The sequence below is a fragment of the Anoplopoma fimbria genome, chromosome 14 (genome assembly GCF_027596085.1).
Source record: "Anoplopoma fimbria isolate UVic2021 breed Golden Eagle Sablefish chromosome 14, Afim_UVic_2022, whole genome shotgun sequence".
NCBI classification, from domain to species: Eukaryota; Metazoa; Chordata; class Actinopteri; order Perciformes; family Anoplopomatidae; genus Anoplopoma; species Anoplopoma fimbria.
In genome coordinates, this window is record NC_072462.1 from 22,534,693 (window position 1) to 22,558,111 (window position 23,419).

Here is a 23,419-nt window from a genome sequence, read left to right on the forward strand (position 1 = left end):
GACTAAAGTGAACATCATCCTTGAGCTGCACAGGTGATACTGTGTGTTTTGTAGGGCTGTAGGTTCCTATTATTTCGTCCACCCCAGTCTGACTTCACTGCTCAGGAGAGGCAGGGGCCTATCTGAAACCTTTCAGCCAAAAGCCTTAACTTACTGCCATTGATTCATTTTACAGCCTAATATCGCGTTTCTATGCACTACGAAATTAAAAACAAGCAACAGTATTTTTTTTAAGCAACAATATTTTATCACATAAGCTCTTTCTAGTTATAAACAAGCCAAATAGTTAAACCTCTTTGTATTTATCAAATTTAAAACTGTCATGTAGTTAGATTTGTCCTCCTTTTGACATCGAAAGGAAAAAGTGTAAATGTACGTTATAGTATGTAGTGCATGTCTGACTCAGTAGTGTTACTATATATGTGTATCTATATAGTTTATATATATATATAACTGCAGTCATGTAGTGTTCATTATAGTTTTGCTGTGGCTAGAGGGGGTTTCAGGTTTAAAGTAGCATTGTAGATTTTTTTTTCTGTAAAATTCAAAGGCTGTTACATAATTTTACTGCAGTAACTCCTGGATATTTGAGTCGCTACAACAGAGAGAGTTTTATTTTTGTTCCAGCTTCATAGCAAAGAATGTGGAGGAATGTTGCTTTAAGTAGAGCACTGTGTTCCAGGAAGAAGAGGGATGGCTACATGCATACGACCACATTGTGTGGCTGATCGCCAAGCAGATACTCTGTAGTGTTACATCACTCTTATGCAGAAAGAAGAAACTGTCTTTTAGAAAGAAACACTGCTCATTGAATTGTGGTATGTTATGTTAATGTTACACACATCAGTAGTCTTTTTTTATTTTTATTTATTAAGTATTATTCAGAATTTATGGTTGTGTTAGTTTCTGCAACACCATTTATTTTGTACAGTTTGATATAGTTTTATCCTGACATAATATTAACATATAAAGACTTTAAATAAAGACAATATCAAAAAGTACTTTGTCTGTGGATTTTATTCTTTTCAGATCAGTGTTTGTGTTTGTGCAAGCAGAGCCATAAAACACGTTTAATTAAGTTTTATTGAAATTATAACAAGGGAAACCTTAGAAAGAGTCACAGAAGACGTAACGGGATTGTCAAGCAGCAAAGCGTTGGTTTCCCATTTAAAGTTGGCTATTGCAGCATCACGAGCTTTCCTGGACATGAATCCTAATATTAAAAAAAAGTAATAAAAATAAATATCCTAAGAGGCATCTTAACTGAAGGTGCAAGCAACTCCTATATAAAGGCGTCCATTAACTGGAACAGTACCTTTTTAAAAAAAAAAAAAATTAAAATTAAAAAAAAAGCAGGTTTACTGTAAACTAGAGCAAAAATATTAAGGCATCTGTAGCATTTTCTTGGCAGTGTCTTCTGATGTCGCAGCACACCAAGACTTGTTTTTATTAAATTTCACTGGAGTCGAGGTTTTATTATCAATGTAGAAAATAAATGTGAAAATACTTCAATAAAAGTAGCATACTGTGTTCAGTGCAAACCCTACAGGAAGCCTGAGTATCTGTTAAAGCTCTATTGCTATTGGTTCAGACAAAGTGAATGAAACACTATATCATCGACCAGTGTCCCTCTCAAAAACAACAAAAAGTTTAAAAGTTTTCTTTGCGCATTGGCAGCTAAAAAAGTCTTATGGTAGGAGCTCAGTGCTTGCAGTGGAGCAGGGGGGCGGGGTCAAAGGTCAGGCGCTGATGGGGAGGTGAGATCTCACAGGGCCAGTTCGGCCATGGCGCGCTCCAGGGGGTCGTTGGTCCAGTACTCGTGGTCCCAGCCCAGGAACCAGCCGGTGAAGGTGGGCGGCTCGAAGCCCTGCTTGATCTTGACGATGGGCGTCCTGCGGTCTCTGTTGGCCGGATCCGTCTCGATGTAACGGACCGCTGAGCAAGAGGAGAAAAAGCCTGGATTAGTGCTTGTCAAGGAGTAAACTTGTATAATAAATGAACGCAAGAATAATGTGTATTTACTAAACAAACAGAATCAAAAGTTAAAGATCCGAGATGTCCTTACCAGACGCCATCGCCTCAGTCTTCTCCTCCTCTTGGGCTTCACTTCCGATCCAGACGAACACCTAAAAATGGGAGAGTTTTATACATATTTGTTCCTCTCATTGCCGTGACTCTGCTCTGCTGTACCGCACATCTTATGAGACCAAAGCTCTGGTTTCTTTACCTGCTCCCAGGAGTCTAGGATCATGACATCATCTGTGGCGAGGTCGTCCTGGGTCATCTCCCCGGGTACCTCCTCAATCTGAGAGGAGGAGAAGATTAAGTGGAGCTGTATTGATTCTGTATAATGTCTAGTGAAAACTGCCAACTGTGAATTATCCAGAGTGACTGGGACATTATTTCTCCTTTAAAAGGCGTGCAGCATTCAAACTAAAGACTTACGATGAAGTTTCCAGTTTTATTGGAGCAGGCGAAGAGTCTGGGTGGGTGAGCGTCCATCTTGTCCTTGAGTCTGGTAGAAGTGCGATATTCTGTCTTTCCTCCCAGAGCCTCCCAGAACTGATCTGTGAAGAGGACAGACACACTTCAAGTTATTATAGTTTTCATATATTCAAGCTAGGGATGGGCAGATCCATACTCATTTGAAAATAACATTTTATGAATACAAAACATGGGTGGCTGCATCACTTCTGAAAGTTTTCATTACGTTTGTGCAATGTTTGTGCCAAAACAGCCTTGACATATTTAGCTGTCCTGTGTCACATGACTATGGAAACCATGTGACATCAGAAACTAGCATGAAGTAATAGTTTGAGATTTTGAAAACACTTTCATTTCATCATTCAGTTAAATATAAAGCCACATTAAGGAGACTAGTTGCTTAGCACGAAGACAGGAAACCCTGGCTGTATAGGCCCTTTTCCCAGCAGCCATTTTGACATGTCACAGCAGGGCAAACACAGATGTACTTAATAACGTTAATTACATGGCCCTGTTCTATTTAGGTTAGCCAGGGCCCCTGTATTGTGCTGGAATGGCTGTGACGCACTAAATAGAATGGGGCCATAATTAAGTTTTTCAGTTACACCTGTGTTAATCCTGCTATGACATGTCGGAATCGTCACTGTGAAAAGTATCTATTAAGAAGAAACAGCTGCAGTCAGATGTAAATATGTGTCAATAGCACATTGTTGCATTTTTAAGCTAGCCGGCTAATGACTAGCTTCACATTTAGCAGATATGTGACACTGATATTAGGCCTTCTCATTTAGCTTTGCAAGAAAGCTAATATGCAGATTACCCCAAATGTCAAACTATACCTTTTAAAGCTGCAATAATGGATATTTTGGTCTCTATGGGGACAGAAGAAGCAGCTTAAACTGACAAAGTTCCCCCTTGTTAAGTTGTTTAGGCTAAGCAAACAGTTGCCTATTTACACAGCAGACACACAGCAACATTAGCATTCATTTGGAGTCATTTCTGATGAAGATGCTATAAACCCAATAATCTCTCTTCTGTTAGCTCTGGTTTAAACTTCTGTCTCTTTAGCCGTTAACTGCTCGACTACATGTTCACTAGCTAATAGCTCACTGTTTGCTGTTTGGATCCCAGCAGGTAGTGTACAGAAAAAACAAACTGAACTAACAGAAGCTGAAAATCTAAAGCTGCTGTAAGTCTGTGGGTTTGTCACTATGAGCAATTCCTTTCACAATTATATCATTTGATCCATTGTTGATGTAATATATATATTGATAAATGCAGCTTTAAAGACAAAGAAAGTACAAAATGTATTGTATCTATCATTAATCATTTTGAATCCATATCAGTAAAAGTACCAAACATAACTACCATTAACATACACACATCTCTTTGCCTGGGTGTGTGGATTTCGAATAGAAAGGTTTACACACTACCAGCAAAAGCTCACAGAAATAAAATGTTGAATTTCTGTTCTGTTCAGTCCTAGTCGAAGAATTGACTGTTCTGTTTTAGCCTCAGGTTTTCTGTTTGAAATTGTCAGCAGAGAATCCAGTTTCTTCTTGAGCTTTGAAAGCAAACCACAAGATTACTGCTAACATCTAAAGGGGTGATGCAACCAAGTCTGCTTTGTTTTAATATAGATGAGCACAAGCACTTATATAGCTGAGATACAAAAAGAAAGCTATTATGCTTCACACTAAAGCACTATTTTAACAGCTCGATCACAGTTTGTAGCTGACACTGATGTACATTAGCTGGTAGTGGGTTTCAGTTTGACCCAAAAGCACAAAGAGAGAGAAATTGTTATTCTGTGCTCATCGCGCTTCCTCACCAGTCTCTCCTCCCTCAGACAGCTCAGAGGCCGACACTCCCAGGATGTCACACAGCTGCTGGGCTCCCTGCTTCTCTGTGTCACTGGCACCCACGCCCACCCACAGGAAGGAGCCTCCGGGGGTCACCAGAATAAAAGCATCATTGGAGTTCAGCTTGGATGACGCTGCGTCGAGCTGCAGAGAATGTGGAGATATTGTTCGTTACATGCAATACAAACATTTTTTACTTCAAAATTTAGTCTCTTAACTAGACTGTTTGTATTAGTCAGCAACTAGACCTTATTGTGGACAGTTGTAATTGTAAAAGAAAATCTACTTATGGAGTAAGATGAATTTGTATATCAAGTTTTTCTATATTTTTCTTACAGTCGAAATGATCCCAATTAAAAAAACAGGAACAAAAATGCCTTTGCTGGGGACTATTTTCAGCTGCGGATTAAACCAGTGAGTATTTCAAGCAGCAGGTTGATGCTTGTTGAAATTAGTTAATAATGTAGGAATAAACTATAGTGTGTATGGTTGTCATAATGACCATGTCAGGCAGAGTACCAGTGTGGCTCACTGATGTGTTTTTAATAGTTGCTGGACAACAGAGGGAGAAGATGTATCAGGCATTGGTTTCATCATTGGTTGGCAGCACTAGCAGCAGTCTTAATCACCTGCGTCAGTGGTAAAGTCAGAAGTCGAATGATGTGTGTTCTCTTACCTCCACAGCTCTGGTGTGTCCCGCGGAGTTGGAGCGCACCTGGAAGAGTCGAGTCTCTGCAGGAGCAGACTGACCTCCGTCTCTGGACGTTCCTCCCTTGTACACCACCATGGGCTGTCCTCCAAACAGACTCATCAGATGGGCCGGCTCCTTGCCCTGCATCACCCTCACCTGGTACACAAATGGCAAAGTTAAAACACAAGAATGACAAGATGCTTTTTTTCCCAGTACCTCATGCATTTTGAAGAACCATACTGAATCGGACAGATCCTCCCTTGTTGTTGCTTGTGAAGTTTGCCTCAAACTATATGTGAAACATGTCTGCTGCAATCCCGACTATGGACACAAGAAGGCAGCATAGGGCCGAGCCACCTTCTGTGCCATGAGTTTGGTAGCAACACAGTATTATGAGTCTCTTTGGTCTGCAGCTTCTCTCAGAACTATCTATGGCTGCTAGCTCTCTTTCTAAACCAACCCGCAAACTATGCTTATCCTGAGAGAATGGAGAAATAATCGTATAATCGCTGATGGGTTTACTTATTGTAGTCCACAGTCCTACGCTTCCAAACTACACACATTCCCAGCAGTCATAACTTTTTGTGCTTCCTCTGGTATAATATGCAAATGTCTGTCTGTCTGTCAGTCAGCAGGATTTATTTTCATACAGTTATGCTCTTCCTCTAAATAGCACAAAAGTTGTATTTTAATTTTGTTATCTTACTTCAAATCTCTCGTTAAATAATTTTCGTTTTGCTTGCTAAAAGTCAGCAAGATTTTACCAGTAATATATTTAGGCAAAGGTCTTGACTTATTTTCTTAAATCAAAAGAAAAGATAGTATCATTTTGCTATTCATGCTCAAACTCAGGTATTGTATCTGTGCTGGTGTCATCGCAACATTGAGACGATACTAGGTCAATTAAAGAGGGGCGGCTGTGGCGTAGTGGAGAGCAAGGTAGTTCTCCAATCAGAGGGTCGGTGGTTCGATACCCGGCTTCGGCAGTCGATGTGTCCTTGGGCAAGACACTTAACCCCAAGTTGCTCCCGAAGGCCATCGGTGTGGACTGATGATGAATGTTAGTTAGAGTCTGATGGTGGCACCTTGATGGTAGCCTGTCATCAGTGTGTGAATGGGTGAATGATATGTAACATACTACTGACTGTAAGTCGCTTTGGATAAAAGCGTCTGCTAAATGACTGTAATGTAATGTAATGTAAGATAAGTTTGACAAACTGTGAGCACAAAGGTGTTGAGACGCGTGCAAGACAGCTGTTCTCTACTTTGACAGTGAGAGCAAGGAAAAATCTGGAACACGCAAAGGTGACTTGATGTACTCTGTCTGTGTAAGAACATGCTCCAAAGTTTGACTGAACACACACGCAGTCATGCCACAGCACTCACACAAACAACATGAACATGAAGGTTGTGCGTGCGAAGTGAAGACACACATGAGGAGTGAAGTGCGAATGCGGACCACAGAAATGAATAAAGACTCACATGAGTACAGAGCCAAGAGTGAATAGCTCAGCGCTAACAGAATGATCTCCACAGTTCTCTCCACACTCTTAACATGAGCTCTCATTGACAGGTTAAGTCACGATGTTGAACTGACTTCAGGTCAGAGCAGAGTTTGGAAACAGGGCTGTTATTTATGTGGAGCAGACAGAGATGGCGACAGAGGAGGGGGGGGGACGACTCCTGTTAACATCCACAGTGGAATGTCCTGTTTGTGTTTGACCAAAGTGGTTTCACTGTAAATCCAATTTGACTCATTACTAGGTTCAGTCTTCAATGAGCCAGAAAACTGAAGACAACAGCCCCTTCAATAAAAATCAAGATATTCACATTTACTTGTGAGGAAATTTAAAGAAATAGGAATCGGCTCTGGACAAAATCATACGAGTCCTTATGTCAAGATGAAGAGCAGTAAAAGGAAGGAGAATACCTGAGTGGTTATAGGAGCACCAACAACCTGGAGACAGAAAAGGTCGGAAACCAAGGAGGACAGAAGCAGCAGCAGTGGGGGGGGGGCATCAGGGAGAGGAGAGACAGTTAGAGGATGTAAAGATCAGAAAGGAGGTGACTGAGCTGAGAGAGCCAGAGGACGACAGAGACTTTGATAACATGACAGATGAGATGAAGATTAAAAGCCTCTAAAGGAGTCATGTGTGCTTCACCTGAACAGGACCACCGCCGAGCTCCTCATCCAGCTGAGCGCCGAGGATCGCAGAGGCCCCGATTTCATCCTGACTGGAGTCCGCGCCCTGCCTGAAAGACAATTTAAACGCATCGTCACCACACTGAACAGAATAAGAGGCACAGACTGGGCTCTTCTCAAATAAAATAAAGGTTGATTAAAGAAAAAGTCAAAATTTACTATTCCCTTAAATCATTGATGTTTAAACTTGTAAACAAGTATTTTTGGAGATTGAGCTGCCCGATTGTATTTCTAACAATTCATAATATATATATTTTTAGAAACAATTTTATGTTTTGCACCTGAAGCCTTAACCTACTATAAAACTCCACTCATAAAAATGTTGCTCGTTAGCGCTACTAGTGGACAAAAACTCCACGAGGCACCTTTAACTTCCATATCGATACTGGTGATGTTAGGGTCTTTGATTTACACTCTTTTTTTAATTGTTATTAAACATAAGAAGCACATTTCCAGTTCTTACTCTTCTCAACTTAGAGTCTCAATCATTTTGACAGCTCTTGCTTGGTTCAGGCAATTTGTATTTTGCTCTTATAATTTGAAGATTCCTACTTTGTAATTCAAGCAGTGAAGACTGGTTTACTTTTTTAACAACAACAGCTTGCCTAATGCATCTTCATCTGAACTGGTTGTCTCTCGTATTCTCACCACATGTAGATAATGTGTCCCTGACGTCCTCCGTGACTGTAGTTATAAAGGATGATGTAGCTGTCTCCCCCGTAGAACTGTCCGAACGTGGACGGATCAACCGCCACCTTGTCGGATGCTTCAATACGCCAGATCTGTCAAGAAAAGATACTTTCTTTAGATAAATCAAGGCTTGATTATCAGTCCTGCAAAGCGAGCAAGTTTTCCCAAAATGGCAAGTACAAACATCGAGCTCTGTCCTCTCACCTGCTTCTCTCCGCTGCCGTCATCCACCATGCCATGCTGGGCGGCCATGGCGGGGGAGTCGTGCAGGCCGGCTGCGTCGAAGGGCACCTTCTCGATCTTGGCGATGCTGTTGGCGATGTAGGCCACGCCCAGGCCCACCGTCTCGTCCCTGTCCCGCCAGTTTTTGAAGAACTGTTTGAAGAGCGGCGTCTCGCCCATCTCTGGCAGGATCTGGACCTGAGTGTGTTTGGGGTAACCCATCTTCTTGATGAACTCATCTGCTGCTTTCATCGCTTCCTTTCGCTCGTCAAAGTTGGCATCTTTGCCTGTAAAGAAAAGATAGCGAAGGTAAGGATTATTAATTATTAGTTGTATGAAAAGCTAACTGTGGGAGTGACTTAATGACTGTAAAAAAAACAAACAAATATCCAATTTTTCCTTTTGCTTCAATATGAAAAAAACGAACGAATGAAGCGGACTTAACATAAATGGGAATACTGAAAAAAAGAATAGTTTGACATTTTTGAAGATATGCTCATTCTCTTTTTTGCAGAGAGTTAGAAGACGAGAACGATACCACTCTCATAACTGTCTGGTAAATATGAATCTACAGCCAGCAGGCTGGTTACCTTAGTTTAGCATAAACACTGGAAGCAGGGGGAAACAGCTGGCCAGTTTGATTAATCTGTACAAAATTTTAGGTTTTTTTTTCTTCTGGACAGAGCCCCCTCAAACTTTACATTAAGCTGAATCTTTCCTGACTCTAGCAACTGGTTCACATTTTATGCTTTTAACTCTTTATATGTCAAATGTGCTACACTATAGAAACAATCAAATTACAGTTTTTCAGAGACCTGGCTATGAGCTCTAATTCAACCTGAGCGCGCCATGACTGCTCAAAATTGACTACCAGATATCTCTTTAACAGAGGTATGAGGTTTCCAGCTGTGAAAGCGAGCCTCTGCTCAAAGACCTGCACTGCACCGACCTTTCCAGACGAAGATCTTGCCATCGGAGCCGTGGTCCAGAATGAAGCAGTCGCCGGACTCCAAGGCGCTCTGGGCGAACGGGTTCTCCGCCGCCACCAGCGCGATGGTCATGTCTCCACTGGCATTCGACACCTGCATCGAGGCAAAAAGAAGAGAGAGGATGATTCGAGGCATCAGGTGTAAAGGTAAGAGGTAAGAAGGTTGTCCTGGGCTTTTCAACCTAGAATGCTGCCATAAAATCACTGTCAATGATCAATAAGTGGAGCTGTGAAGTTCTGCCATGTTTGATTTGCGAGAATTTGTTTCATAGCTTGTAAGTAAAATTATTTATAAAGTTGAATTGAACAGTACTTTTTTGACCTGATTTGATATTCAAAACAAAACCACACGCATTAACAGATTTTTTTCTGAAAATAGAAAAAGACAGATGTGAAAGTGAAGATGACAGCATGTATGTATGTCTGGGGTGTTCCCACATTAGTCTCACCTTGTAGAGTTTGGCCATCTTCCTGTTTGAAGCGTCGGCTTTGATGTCATCAGAGGCTCCGGCGGGCAGATCTGGTTTAGGGCCTAACACCTGAGGACAGAAGCAGCTGGAGTTCAAACTCGGAACTCAGTTTGAGACTTAATTTGTTCTGGAGATTCACTGATCTCACCTCTACTATCTTCTCTCTCTCCATCCCCTCGTCGCAGACATAAACCCGGGCTCTCCCGCTGCGCTCGTTGTCACGGATACCCTTGGAAACCTGAGTAGCCTTCAGCTTCTCGAAGCGGTTGCTCTGGGAGCCGCACCACTGGTAGATCTCCTGGACAGCGAGAAAGAGAGCAAATTGCAAGAGAGTTGAACTGCAGGAACATTTTGTGTTTTATGAAAAGGTAAGACCACTTTTCCCACAATCCTTAAACAAACGCCACATGTGTACTTTTGGCAAGTGAATGTCTACTAGTGACAATAGTAGTGACAATCACACCATAGGATTATGTGTATCTAATATTGATCTGCTCGGTGTGACTCACAGCTCCCAGGTCCAAGATGAAGCAGTCTCCCTGGTTGAAGCTATCCCAGCTGACCGCCACCTCCGTTGCCCGGACAGAACGGCGACCTTTGACCTGGAGCAGCCGCTGCATGACCACCTCGTTGGTGACAACGTGCTTGAACCCAGACGCCACGCCCCCTTTCTGTAAGATAAGATGTTGCACTTCAATACAAAATATCTGACTTTTAAGAAAAGTGGCTCCAACCTCAACAAATTTACATTTTAAAAATAAATGTTGACTTGTTTGGATGGATAATGTACATTCATAACAGACTGGCTCTTCTATCCTAATGGATACTGAATGATAAAATGCAGTTTATGTTTTAAAAATATGACAAAATATAACCTTAAAAATGTTGGGAAATATATGGGAAAACATTCCCATATAACTTTACGTGATCCAAGGTTTAAAATGCACCAAAACAATAGGAAAAGACAACACAAACCACATATCTTATTCAATGTATAATGATGTTCTGTAGCTTTAAACCATCTTACCATGTATGTGATTCCAGACTTGAAGTAGCCAAGAAAGGTTTTGGACTCGTGTCCCTGGACCTCGCGGTACTGGATGGGTTTCCCCCCCAGGAAGTCGTCCATTTGGACTGTAAAGATGGCCGCCGAGCCTCTCTCATCCTGGGTGCAGAAATCACCTGCACCAGAGGAACCACAGACATGCTCCATATTAATCCCCGTCCTCGTTCTAGCTCAGAAGTCATCTACCCAGAGAGCCACATTTTGTGTTTGACGAATTCCCTCAGTGAGGACTCAGTGAGTGAGGAGATCGATGTGGGGGAGCAGCAGCGGGTCAGATCCCAGCAGACACATTAATACATGAAAGGTTATTCTATTTCTGGTCGCACAGCATTGTGTAATGTAAAGGGGGGGGGGGGGGGGTTACATCAGATCCGGTTTATTGGTAAATGCTGCTTCCATGATCAATCAAGCTGCCTAAAAGAACATGAAATCAATAAAAAAAGACACAACTCAGCATCTCCTTTTCCTGTTTGCTTTAAGCGAAATCCTTTAAAAAACGACCCAGTCAGACAATCTGTCTTCTGTCAATACTCAGCTCCAGATACTCCGGTATTCAGACCAATATACCTGTGTCTATATCAAATACATAAAAACTCAACATAATTTATTGGTGCAGTGAGTTTGCTAAACTAGCTCCTGTAGCTTTACCTCTACATTTAGAACATTTAAATACTGCTTACATGTTGATGCACCAGTGATAGTAATCTACTTTGTTTATCATATCTTATTGAATTATTAAGGGGCCATTCTGTATGGGTAGTTTTACTTTTTTGTACCATTGTAATGAAATACTTTTTTTTTTACAATGTTGTATTCATGCTTTAACTTAATGATCTGAATACTTAATCCACCAATGACAATTTGTTTGTGTATGCTGAATGGTGCCAAATGTTCCAGACAAAACCCTGTGTACCGACACAAAAACATCATATGCACCATATGAGGTTTAGATCTTTGAAAAATGATGTCGGCCATGAAATTTAGCTGCGTCCTTGTAGGGCTTTCAAGTTCCATCACAAAGCACATCTGTGTCAGGAAATAAGGCCTGTCATAATTTCAGACGCTGTTCTGATGTAAGTGGAACATGAAACGCACCATCAGCAGTAAACACAGCTCATCTAACTTACAGGGTCTGTCTGTTTTTCTAAATTGAAGAACAGAAGGCTTTTGCTTTTTCTCATCCTACCAGATTCAACATGTCACATGCACATTGTCACATAAAAAAAAAAGAAAAGGGATCCAGAAATATTTGTCTCTTCTTGCTTTAAACATTGATTTGTATGTGCTGCCTTGAAGTAGAATTGTTTTTTATTCTCACAAGTATCTTATCTGTGTTTTCACTGTTTTGGGGGGGGATGAAATGTTAATTCCCTATTTATTTAAAGTTAACTTTTAAGCGGTTTTGTATAGTTTTCCTTTGAATTTACAAAAAGAAAATATTCACAAAAGGACAAATGCTGCAAATTAGCATTAAATCTAATGTCCCGTCCTTTTAAAAAAAAAAAAAGAACATATTTTAAAGTGTTTGTTTCCGTTTCCCTCTGCTCATTTCTCTGTAGTTACACATCATAACGTCCGTCTCACTGCACTCACCCAACCAGAAGTGGAGGTCGTACTGCAGGTTCCCGGAGCGTTGTTTGATGGTGTTGAGGATGAGGTAGGCGTCTCCCGTGTAAAATCCCCCGTACAGGTTCTCGGGGACGGGCACCAGGTCGAAGTTCTCCACCCTCCACACCTGGAGACCCGGCTTCTGTCCGGCCCGCTCAAACTCTGGGTGGTGCGCTGCCATCCTGCCTGCGGGGGAAAATAAACACCCACCTGAGATTTATTGCTTTTCCACTCTCCAGGCCAACATACATGTGTTCCCGTGGCAATCCGCTGTGATTTTACCCTCAGGATCAGTGGTGAAGTACTAGACAGATGAGAGTCGTGGAGCTTATTAATCTTTGAAAAAGTGAGACTGGGACTTCCTATTTCTGAGATGTTTGCTCTGGAGAGCCCCTCCCCTTAAGGCTGAGTCGTTACCATGGATACAATGATAAAGTTTAGTGTTTTAGTTACATATTAATGGTACAGCAGGATGAGTCACTGTTTCCTCCTGAACAGGAAGAGGAAGTCCTGGCAGTTATGATTCAGTGGTAGTCATAACTGGCAAAAGAAACCCTGTCTATATTTATAGACTGTGTTACCAGACATTCTGCTCTTCAATCTCTCCTAACTTTGCTTTATCTTAACTTTTTCACCCATATCACAGCCCTAATGGACACATTAGCAGTCAGACATTGGTCCAATTACAACCAAACTGAGAAACACTCATTCATGCAAACACATACCATACACTTCAGCTGTATCTGAGAGCATTTAAAAGACATGGCGCACAATCAGGGCGTTTCGAGTGGGTGTCTGAGTGCGCTGCATTGGATTACAACCCGCTGGCCTCTCAGTAGCATGTGTGGATGTTTGGGATTTTCAAGATGGGAGTTGAGCATCCTGTTAAAATCTTTGTTATGGCCGTCTGGGAGCAGTTTGCAGAACAACAGTTTAGGAAACGACAACGAGGCGATCAGCTGATTCTGTTTGTTTGGATGTGTCTCAAATTTGTGAGTTACGCTTCATATTTACCCAATTTCTATTTTAGACAGAATTACAAAGAGTGCTTCCTCTTCTTACTCTATTTATTTACTGTAAGTACGAGGATTGAAATAAAATGTTTGAAAATATACATGTAATTACACTTCATAGCCAAGTTGCAAATAATGCACTTTTGACTCCCCTACATTTGTTTAACAGCTATATTTGCTAGTTACTCATCATATTAAGATTTATGCATACAACATTTAAGATCTTATAAAATTTGATATTTTATTATCAATTGAATTACCCAACTGTATTTAAAGAAGTTCAAAACAGTTCAACCCCACCAGCTCAACCAGTTTGTACCTGAGTAATAATAAAATAACACTCTGAAGTGCTTTTACTTTTGATGCTTACTTTTAATCCTTGGTTGGTGGAGACCAAAAACAGAGCCAAAAGAGAGTGACTACTGGACTTACATCAACTAACAAGCTAACACGTTCACTATAGAAAGATAACATGTATGTAAACAATGTAAGCGTGTTCCAGAAGATGGCTATGCAAATTGGGAAGGAAAATGCATTTAATATATATCTAAAAGGAAACCAGGATGCACACTGTGTGTTTTAGTGAGAAACAGAAAATATAAACATAACTTTGTCATAACGGGAAGGAGGAGCTGGGGATCAAACAGCCAAGCTTGTGTTTAATGGACGACCCGCTCTACCCACTGAGACACAGGCGCCCCGAACAATTCAACATGGTAAGTACGTTTAAAAAAAAGAAAAAAGAAAACTCCTTTAATACATTTTGTTGTTGTTACTGTACTTTTACTCTAGTAAACCATTGACTATGGGGTTTTACCTTTAATGTACTACTTCTACATTGCTGTTCTGTGGTTAGACCTTAATGTTTGCAATGTGAGATAACACAGTCCATGGCGTGCATTTTCATAAAAATATGCAAAAGTGAACAGATGTGTCTCCTGAGATTTGCAGCAGACTCTGAACCACACTGACGCCACACCACGTATTTACTGCTCGCAAAGAAAACAGAGAGAGAGAGCAAACAGTTTCTCTGAATAGAAGCAGTGTTTCCAAATTAGAAACCTACCTCTCTGAAAAAGGCTTCTGAGAGCTTTCATGGTGCATTTTATCCTTTATTTCACTCCTTTATTTGAATGACGACGTGCTTATAAGACATTCAACCATCAATGTTCTTAACTTTGAAGAGCTGTTAATGAAGATCCGGTTCGAACAATCTCACAATTGGAAGTCATGCAGTTCAGAATAAACACAGCACCCAGTTTTCCACAGGAATGCTGCTTGGAATAGCTGCCTTTCAATCTTCATGACTAACGTCCACACTGGAGCAAGAATTGCCCACAAACATGGCAGGAATCTGCTCCTGACCCTGGAAGAGGGAAGTGGCTCAGCATTCATGTAACCAGCCCAACAAATGTGGGGTTCCTCCCCCCCCCCATTTCGGCTCCCCTCTTATGTAACAGCCAGACTCACTGCGCAGCATTTTGTAGCTATGGAATGTTTCAGCCTTGAAAAATATGTGGATCATTTCGGAAAGAATCATTTTCACAGATGACTTTCCCGAATTCTTAAATGACATACGGTGGCTGGTGGATTTGAAGATTAATTATTTGGATAGAGATTTGACATTGTAAGGAAAGAAAACAAATGCATTCAGGAGTCAGCCTATAGAGTTCTGACCTAATTTATGCTTTCTGCGTCCAGTAGCCCCAAAAACATTGGTACCGTAGAGTCATACGGGGTCATGAACCGTCTGAACTTCCATGACACTGCAGCTCCTGCGTCCGGGTTTGGCCAAACAAAGAGAAACTGAGGCAGCTGGGCGATTCCACTGGGATCAACGTAACCTGACGGATAATGTGGAAAGCTGAATTTTCCTACAGTAGCTCTAAAGTAGTCTGCTGGAGTTTCCAGACTGGAGAAGCAAGTCTGGAGCCTCTGTGGCCCCACAGGAGGGTATAACTAAGCCTTCAGTGAGCATTAAAATTCCTGAAAACAAAGATGCCAATAGATTAATAGCAGTTTTAGGGGAAGTAAGTTTACACTTGTAAATACTAAGGATTTTCACAAGGAAGACACTGAGCACTTATATTTTGGGACATGGAAATGATCAGATATGGAAACTTTGAATACTGACACAGTTTTCAACTGTCTAAGGACAGAGAGTATCAGTTGCTATGGAGACTTTTATTTTTACTCACAACTAGAGTGACTAGGGAATGTTTTCGCTGTCGATTGTCTGGCTTAAATGTGATCCATCCAAACAATCAGCGAAAGTTCCTGTTGGATCTCTGTTCAGTTATTGACTCTGTTATTGTCATTTATAATTCAGAGTAAGAGCTCAAGATGTCGGAGAGTTGGATGAGAGGATTGATACTGTTCTCAAATATCAGTGTTGGAGCCAGGAAGCGATTAGCCTAGCTTAGCATCAAGACTGAAAGCATGGAAACAGGGGAATTGGTTTGAACATCTCAAATGCTAAACTGCATCTAAAATGAGACAGCTTACCACATCCTTATAACTGATACTTCCTAAATATCTGAGGAACCGTCTGAAACAACAGCGGTGAGAGGATACAATAACTTCATGTTCCCAGACAACTGGTAATAAATCAGTAACTTCTGCTCGAGTTGATATACAGCCATTCATTAACCTAAACTGACAAGCCCAGCAATATGAAAAACAGCTTGCATGCAGAGATCTGAGTTGAGCATGGTGATCCTCATTAACACCACAGAGACTTTCACTTCTATTTGAAACCCTGAAGGCCACATCGGGCATATTAACGCCTAAAACTGTAGTCATGACTCAAACATACAGTACGGGAAAACTTGTCGTAAACACACTTGAAATAAAGGTTTACAATAATGCTTCTAGAAACTCAATCTCCATGATAGACGTTGAAAATCATGCAGCTTATGTAGCTCTCTAATCACTTGAAAGCAGATCCTGAAAAGTTGACTAATTCAAGAAGTATTTTTCATGCAGCAGAAGCCGAATACCTTTTATTTATCACATTGAAAAACATCCCTTCATATTCTGGAGGCCCTTGTTTCTGTGGCACTAAATAAATACTACTGCCTTTGACTGTGATCTTGTTCTCTGATGGAGAGGAATATTCCGTCAGTCTTTGAGCATCAAAGCCGCTTTTTTCTCCCACAGTTAGAGACACAGCATCACATTCACCTCACCCTCTGAGAAATCAAAGCCCGTATTTAAAAATGTGATAACAACTGTGACAAAAGAAAGAAGTGAGGGAGAAGGTTAGAAGCTGATTTTTTTTCTATTTTAGAAATTAAATCACTTAGAATTCAAAGTTTTATTGAATGGACGTGTAAAAAAACAATAGCTGTTAAATGTTTGAGGCTGGATGAAGTGACTCAGGGAGGGGCGGTTTGTTTGACTCAACACACGCACAGCTTAAATAGAACTGGTCACATGACTATTTGTTAGTGCTTCTTCTTCTCGGGGCATGCTGGGAAAAGCATATGCCGTCTGCAGGGGGTACTCGTCCAGTTTCAGCTCCTTCACTGCAGTCTCAGACAAACACGGAGTGAGTCTGTCATTCCAACCTCAGTTATTCTCTCCCCTCCCCCATATTCAGCAGCCTCTCTTTGTGTCTGCCTTCCCTTGAGGCTTCAACACTAGAACCGTGGAGTCATATGATAAGCCCTTAAGATTTGTCTGTTGGTTCAATCAAACCAAAACAAACAAGCACTTATGAGTTTTATCTGTGAGATCTGCCTTTCATGGGCTTCCATGTCCCGTGATTTTGCTTTGATTTTTCATTGTGGGGTTATCTGTCCCCATTTGTACTTGTATATGAAACGTTTTACTTGCTACCCATCTTGACCAGAACTCCCTGAAACAAGAGATCTCAATGGTAACTCTCTGGTAAAAAAAAAAAAAAAAAAAAAAAAAAGGGGACAAAAATGCTGAGTTTCTCCCCCTCCCCCCAAAAAAGAGAGTCCTCCTTCAGTAGGACGGATTCTTGATGACTCATTTTCTCCATGTATGCCACCCTCAGCCTCCCGAGGGCTGAGCAGCTGTCCTTTACCCCACTCAGGGCCGATAACGCTCTGCACGGACTAAGACAATCAAAATGGCTGCTTATGACTTTGTAAATAACCGCCCTGTTATATGGACGGTAATTAAAGGAGAGGGTTGTTAAAGGAACAATCTATCTGAAACCAGCATATAAACTCATATTCTTCAACAAAATGTCAGTGTTTGATTGACATTTATAATGCAATACACTTTAATATAAATGTATGCATATAACATGGGATTTAATGTGATATATCAATATCGCAAAGTGATACAATTAATAAGATACAGAGTTTCTACCGTTGCCCTACACATATAAAACACATATAAAAATGTGTGTTTTGAGTGAGAGGTGTGGCCTTTTTTCTTCCTCGGCTGGAAAAACATTGACTATATTGAAGTCAATGTGAAAACCCACATTGACTATATTGAAGTCAATGTCCAAAACATGACTCATATGAGTGCCTTTCTGACTGTCATGATCTGTTATAAGTTAAGTTAACTGAAAATATGTGGGTAAGGTTAGTGAAAGACTGCCACTGTTTCATATGCTGTATTTCAATATGTAGTTAAGGCATGATACACAGTACAATACAGTGATTTAATGCTGGAACACAGTTATAGATAACCTAGACAACCCCAGTTTTAAACTGGGTGTCTTCTGCCAAAACATCCAGTCGACTTCTTCCTGACCCTCTTCTGGTCATACTGAGAGAGTACATGGAGGACTGTCATTGCATGACAGATTAATCCTGCATGAGATGTAAATATAACTTGTGTTTACAATTAAATATAGTTTAAAGACCTACGCTGTCATTTTTTTCGTGTGAGGACAGTCTCCCAAATTGGATTTTCTGGCTCCAGTATTTGAAAAACAAAACAGTGAGCGGAAGCTTTAAAATGTCCCCATCACAGACACCCGGTCTATGTTTTTCTACATGGTTGTGAGCCTAGAAAGTCCATTTTTAAACATAAATATTGAGATAATGTTATCATTCAAACACTCAAACCCTTGGACAGAAAGAGTGCATACGGCTGTTTGAGGCTCATATCTAAATCTAAAGAGGGTGCGGTGCAGCCGGTGGGTTCGGGCCTCCTGTAATCTCTGTCTGGCTGACAGCTGAGTGTGGATGTGGCACAACCTTTCTGATTGGCCAACAAAGACTACTGTCTGTAACACTCACACACACACACACACACACACACACACACACACACACACACACACACACACACACACACATACATACACATACATACACACACTCAATGTCTGACACACTTAGGTCACAGCTGCTTTAACTAACCACACACGGGATGTGGTGACTAACTTCCTCCGTGGACAGTTCCCCTGTTTGGTTGTGTGTTTCTATGGCAACCACGGTATCCCGGAGTAGAGATGAGCACGTTTACAGCAGCTGAGGAAAATCTCACAGTTCTGCACTGAGATGCTCAAACAACTGACTTTCTTTTTTTTTTTTTTTTTTTTTACTGTAATGCAACAAAACACAGGAAGTTAAATGCTGCTTTGGGTTTGGTGTCCCATCATGTCAGCCTGAACTCACTCAAAAACTGTCAAAAAAAGCCTGAGGCCAAGTGTAAGTGAAGCACACAGCATCTCTTCAGTCAGTACTACCCTGAGCCTTCCTCGTAGCACTTATTGCACTCGTATTAGTTGTTGCACTTACTGTATTCGTATCAGTTCGCTGCACTTATTGAATTTGTATTTGTTTACTGCACTTATCCTATTCGTAGTAGTTTGTAGCACTTACTATATTCGGATTAGTCTGTTGCAATTATTGTTGTCGTAGTAACTTGCCTCTGCACTATACTTTTGCTCTGGTTTATGCTTTAAGATGCTTGTTTAAGAAAGGAGATGCACTTATGACTTCTGGTGACTAGTAGTTCTCTTGAATACCTATGTTGAATACACTTCCTGTAAGTCGCTTTGGATAAAAGCGTCTGCTAATGACTGTAATGTAATGTAATGTAATGTAATGTAATGTAATGTAATGTAATCTTTGAGTCATCATGCAGGGTTTTCTCCGCCTGTCCATATATGGCAGCAGCTGCGTTGCACTTTTGACACAAAAAGTGCTATTACACTTATATAAGTGAAATATAATATATATATATATATATATATATATATATATATATATATATATATATATATATATATATATATATATATATAAGACCCATATATATATATATATATAATAATATATATATAATAAGCGCAAGACCCAAGTAAATCAGTTTTACATGCAGAGAAACAAATCAAGAATGTCATCTTTACAGTCCGTTATTCAACCATCTGATCAGTCTGGGTATAAAGTAACGGTGCATGTCGTTGTTGATCTAATGAAGGCATCAAATTACCGTCCCGCAAATCTGTGCAACAGCCTGTATTGTTTCATTAAAGAAAGCTGATTCAACGTACCTGGACGTGTGGTAGGTGGTGGTCGGTGACGGAGTGACGGGTGTAGTTACTGTAGACCTGGTGGAGTCGAGCTGCAGCAGAGCAGAGAGGAGTCTGTCTGTCTGTCTGTCTGTCTGTCCTGCTGGCCTGGGACACTCCCCGTTGGAGACACTCCTCTTCCGGCCTGGTTGCTGCACCGATGTCTATAATAATCTGTGTAATCTAATCTATCATCACACTTTCTAAACAGTATTATTAGTAACTATTGAATGCTTTTGCTGCAATGACCATCACTTTTAGATGGTTTCATAAAGCAGCATTTAGTTCTTTGTACTGGATAGGATTTTCAAAGTTTTGGACATTTAATAAAATATTTTTTTCTTGCAGAGGACTCCATACTTCCGGTCTCCAACAGGGCATCTTGATGAACACTGCCCCTGCCTGGTCCTGGTGTAGAACTAGATGCTACCTGGTCAGCACACAGAGGGTCAAAGGTTGTCGGTCCTTGTCAATGGGTAAAGTGTGTGAGATTAGTATTGAGCTCAGAAAAGAGATGAGTACACACTGCTCCCAGCAATGAAGATATTTACTGATTACATCATGATAATTACACCATACCTACCGCACGCCTGAGTGAGAAATAGTTTTTTGCAAGTACATAATCTGTTTCCTTTTCTAAACATCATTTAACAATAATGTGCCTGAAAGCAGAAACTATTAACAGTAGTGTAAGTTCTGAGTAGATGTACTTTTTGCACTGAGATGCTAAACACATCCAAGCTATCATCTTTGTTTCACATTTATGTGCAAAGAAAATTCACTTATTTTTGCTTGTGATCATGCATTAAATAGGAAACACCTATTAACTAACTTGTGCATGTAATCTACAAATTGTCTGAATGCATATTGCAAACACATCCAATGATTACCAAAGTTAAAGTGGAGAAGTAAACACAGTTTATAATGTATGGACTTTGTAAGAACATTTTTTATGTTTTTCCTGTCTAAAAACAAAAAGGTTGCTTTTTGGACACCTGTCAAGTAGGAAACCCAGCACTGCTCGGTGTGGCATGGATAACATGTTGATGGTAATAAAAGTATTGCCTAAAGATATTGTGGTGGAAGTTTTCCAATACAATTTACTATACTAATACCCAATTTGTACTAGTACTATCTATGTCCCGAGATGAGTCCCAATGAGCGTTGAAATAATGATCAAATGACAAATGAAATGTCCTTGCGGTATTTTATTTCTTTGCATGAAAGAGCCAGAAGTTTACAGAGTCACCGGGAGCCTGCAAAGTACTGAACTCCCGAGTCAGGCTGCTCACCCCTGTATATATGGGAGCCGGGTGGCCAGGCTCAGTTCTGAGTTAGCATCTCCTGACAATGAATGTGGGTATGAGTCTCAGGTGGGGAGGAAGGACCAAGGTGTGAGAGGGCCAAAAGGTGGGGGCATGAATAACAAAGAGGTGAAGGGACATAAGGAGCAGGGGGGGGTTTAACATCTCCACACAGTGTAACTTAACATACAGAGAGACGAGGTTCTCGACCTTTAGAGTACACATCATAGTACATTTCATTCAAAACCTTTACACTATATACTTCCAATTTACACTAATATAATTTTCCATTACAATATATAATAAGAACACGCAGACATCTGCAGCGATGTAAAGCAGCAAAATGCTTTTCAGAAGTCAGTCCCTGTTGACCTTTTTGGATGATGTGAAAGCATGGCTCCAAACATGAAATCTTTAGTGCTAATGGCTCCAATGCATGTGTCTGTCATAGGTGGAGAAAGCTGCAGATAGTCGGAAGAAGTAAAAGGAAATTACTGTGGCTTAAATATTTTTGACCTGGTCAAAGCTGTCAAGCAGACACTCGAACCATGGTTTCCTCTTATCAGTGTTCCATTTCATCGTCCATTTTGTGCTTAACTGCTGCAGAAGAGATTAATTTTATGAGCATTATATCAACCTTTTATTATTGCAAGGTGCCATAACAGAGTGCACTATCATACTAGCAAACACACTGACGGATTTGTGCTGTTTGTTTATGTTGTAAAACGCTATAAATACACATGAAAGGTAGGAGAAGGAAGCAAATGTCCACAACTGCCAGACTGGCAACAAATTGTGGTTTTTTTTATTTGTCGAACATTTATTTTGTCTTTGTTAGTCTTCTGTCTTGTTAATAGGCTTTCTACTACTACTGCTAATAGTAAAACACAAATGGTGATAGTTAGGCCAACATGCATTTAAAATGAATAGCATTTAAATTAAATGTTTGAGAATGTCTTAGAACTTAGGTGAGCCAGACATTGAGGATGCTTGTTGGCCCTGGGAGGTATTACAGTAATACATAACATATACTTATTTTGAACCTTTCAAGATAGTGAGAAGGGTCGCATTCAAATATTTCTGAGCCCATTTAGAATTTCCTTTAACATTACATTTGTTTAGCTGACACTTTGATCCAAAGCAACTTACAATAAGTGCATTCAGCAATTTGGATACAAGCCAAAACATGGCAGGAATCATTTATCAAAGTATGACATCCGCAGAACTGCTTCTAGTGCTGCATTTAGAGACAAAATAGAGAAAGAGATATCTTTTTTTTGGCCAAGGTGCAGTCTGGACAGACAAATTTTCACTACACAATATCTGACTACAGAAACCCACCAGCGCTCCTGTTGATCTTGCAAGTTAATCTGATTTTTTTTTTTTTTTTTTTTTTTTTTTTTTTTTTTTTTTTACAGTAAATTGATTTATAAATCCTATTTTTAACCCATCATTGTGACATTCAACGTAACAGAACATCTATTGCATTAATCAAGCAAATCACAAATTCAGACATCATCGTCAAAGTGTGGTCTTTTTATGTTATTTTTAAGAGATACATTTTTTTAGTATATATATAAATATATATATATATATATATTTTTTTTTTTTTACTTATACTTATTTTTCATTTTAAATATGACAGGGAGGGGAATTGATTGACCCCAAACATCGTCCAGGATGTTAATAATTTACTCTAAACTGTAAACCCACATTTCCAAATCTTTGTGGCCCTCTAGTGGACAAAAGACCAAAACAGAACAACAGAGGGTCATCTGTGACTGGCACATTTACTCAACAATTATGAGATTAATTACACGAAAAGTAACAAAAAAGGTAACATTATCAGTTTATTGCTAATGTAATTTAATATGACATTTGATTGGAGTGATGTAAAAGTAGCAATCGAATGTCAATGTCTTTTTACTTGTTTACTTCCTCTATGTTTTTAATGTACCATTAAACCTTATGAATGTGGTAATGATCAGCTGTAAATAAGGTATAGTATTATCTTGACAATATCTGATCACGTTACATAATAACATGTTGCATCAGGGCGCTGCAGAGACACATTTTTATGTGTCATAGATATCACATGATGCCTCGCTGTTACAGATATCAAATTATTCTCACTCGTAAACGTCCACGTCGTCCAGTTTCTAAAACGAGGAGCTGTAATTCATGCACACAGTGAAAGGCTTCAGTCATGGATGAAACCATCATAACAAGAAAGTCTTGTTTTTTGGGGCCTCGTTGTTTCAGACAGCAACACAAGCTGCATTCAGCCGGGCAGGAAGTCCGGTGAGCCTC

At 40.2% G+C, this 23,419-nt stretch overlaps 1 protein-coding gene across 3 annotated transcripts; it reads right to left on the minus strand.

The window, feature by feature from the left end:
• Positions 1-995: 995 nt before the first annotated feature.
• gsna (gelsolin a) lies at positions 996-19,851 on the minus strand. Of its 3 annotated transcripts, none has more exons than XM_054611902.1 (16): positions 19,788-19,851; positions 12,270-12,470; positions 10,638-10,792; positions 10,120-10,281; positions 9,759-9,908; positions 9,590-9,679; positions 9,102-9,234; positions 8,135-8,439; positions 7,889-8,022; positions 7,200-7,290; positions 5,023-5,193; positions 4,316-4,490; positions 2,446-2,567; positions 2,228-2,305; positions 2,066-2,126; positions 996-1,935 (listed from the first exon to the last, which is right to left on the minus strand). In XM_054611902.1, exons 2-16 carry the CDS (start codon positions 12,463-12,465, stop codon positions 1,766-1,768), a joined length of 2,193 nt encoding a protein of 730 aa, XP_054467877.1. In that variant the 5' UTR covers positions 12,466-12,470; positions 19,788-19,851; the 3' UTR covers positions 996-1,765. The 3 variants fall into 3 exon arrangements, with proteins under 3 accessions (XP_054467877.1, XP_054467880.1, XP_054467879.1); XM_054611905.1 differs by having other exon boundaries at positions 12,270-12,466; positions 19,788-19,807; XM_054611904.1 differs by lacking the exon at positions 19,788-19,851 and adding an exon at positions 12,567-12,612.
• Positions 19,852-23,419: the final 3,568 nt, after the last annotated feature.

Bases quoted from the DNA above. Each gene is read 5' to 3' on its own strand.
- gsna (XM_054611902.1), bottom strand. From the start codon at position 12,465: ATGGCAGCGCACCACCCAGAGTTTGAGCGGGCCGGACAGAAGCCGGGT. The intron at 9,909-10,119 runs GTGAGTCACACC...CTCGCTGTCCAG, and splicing joins TCATCTTGGACCTGGGAGCT to GAGATCTACCAGTGGTGCGG. The intron at 4,491-5,022 runs GTAAGAGAACAC...CATTCTCTGCAG, and splicing joins GACACACCAGAGCTGTGGAG to CTCGACGCAGCGTCATCCAA.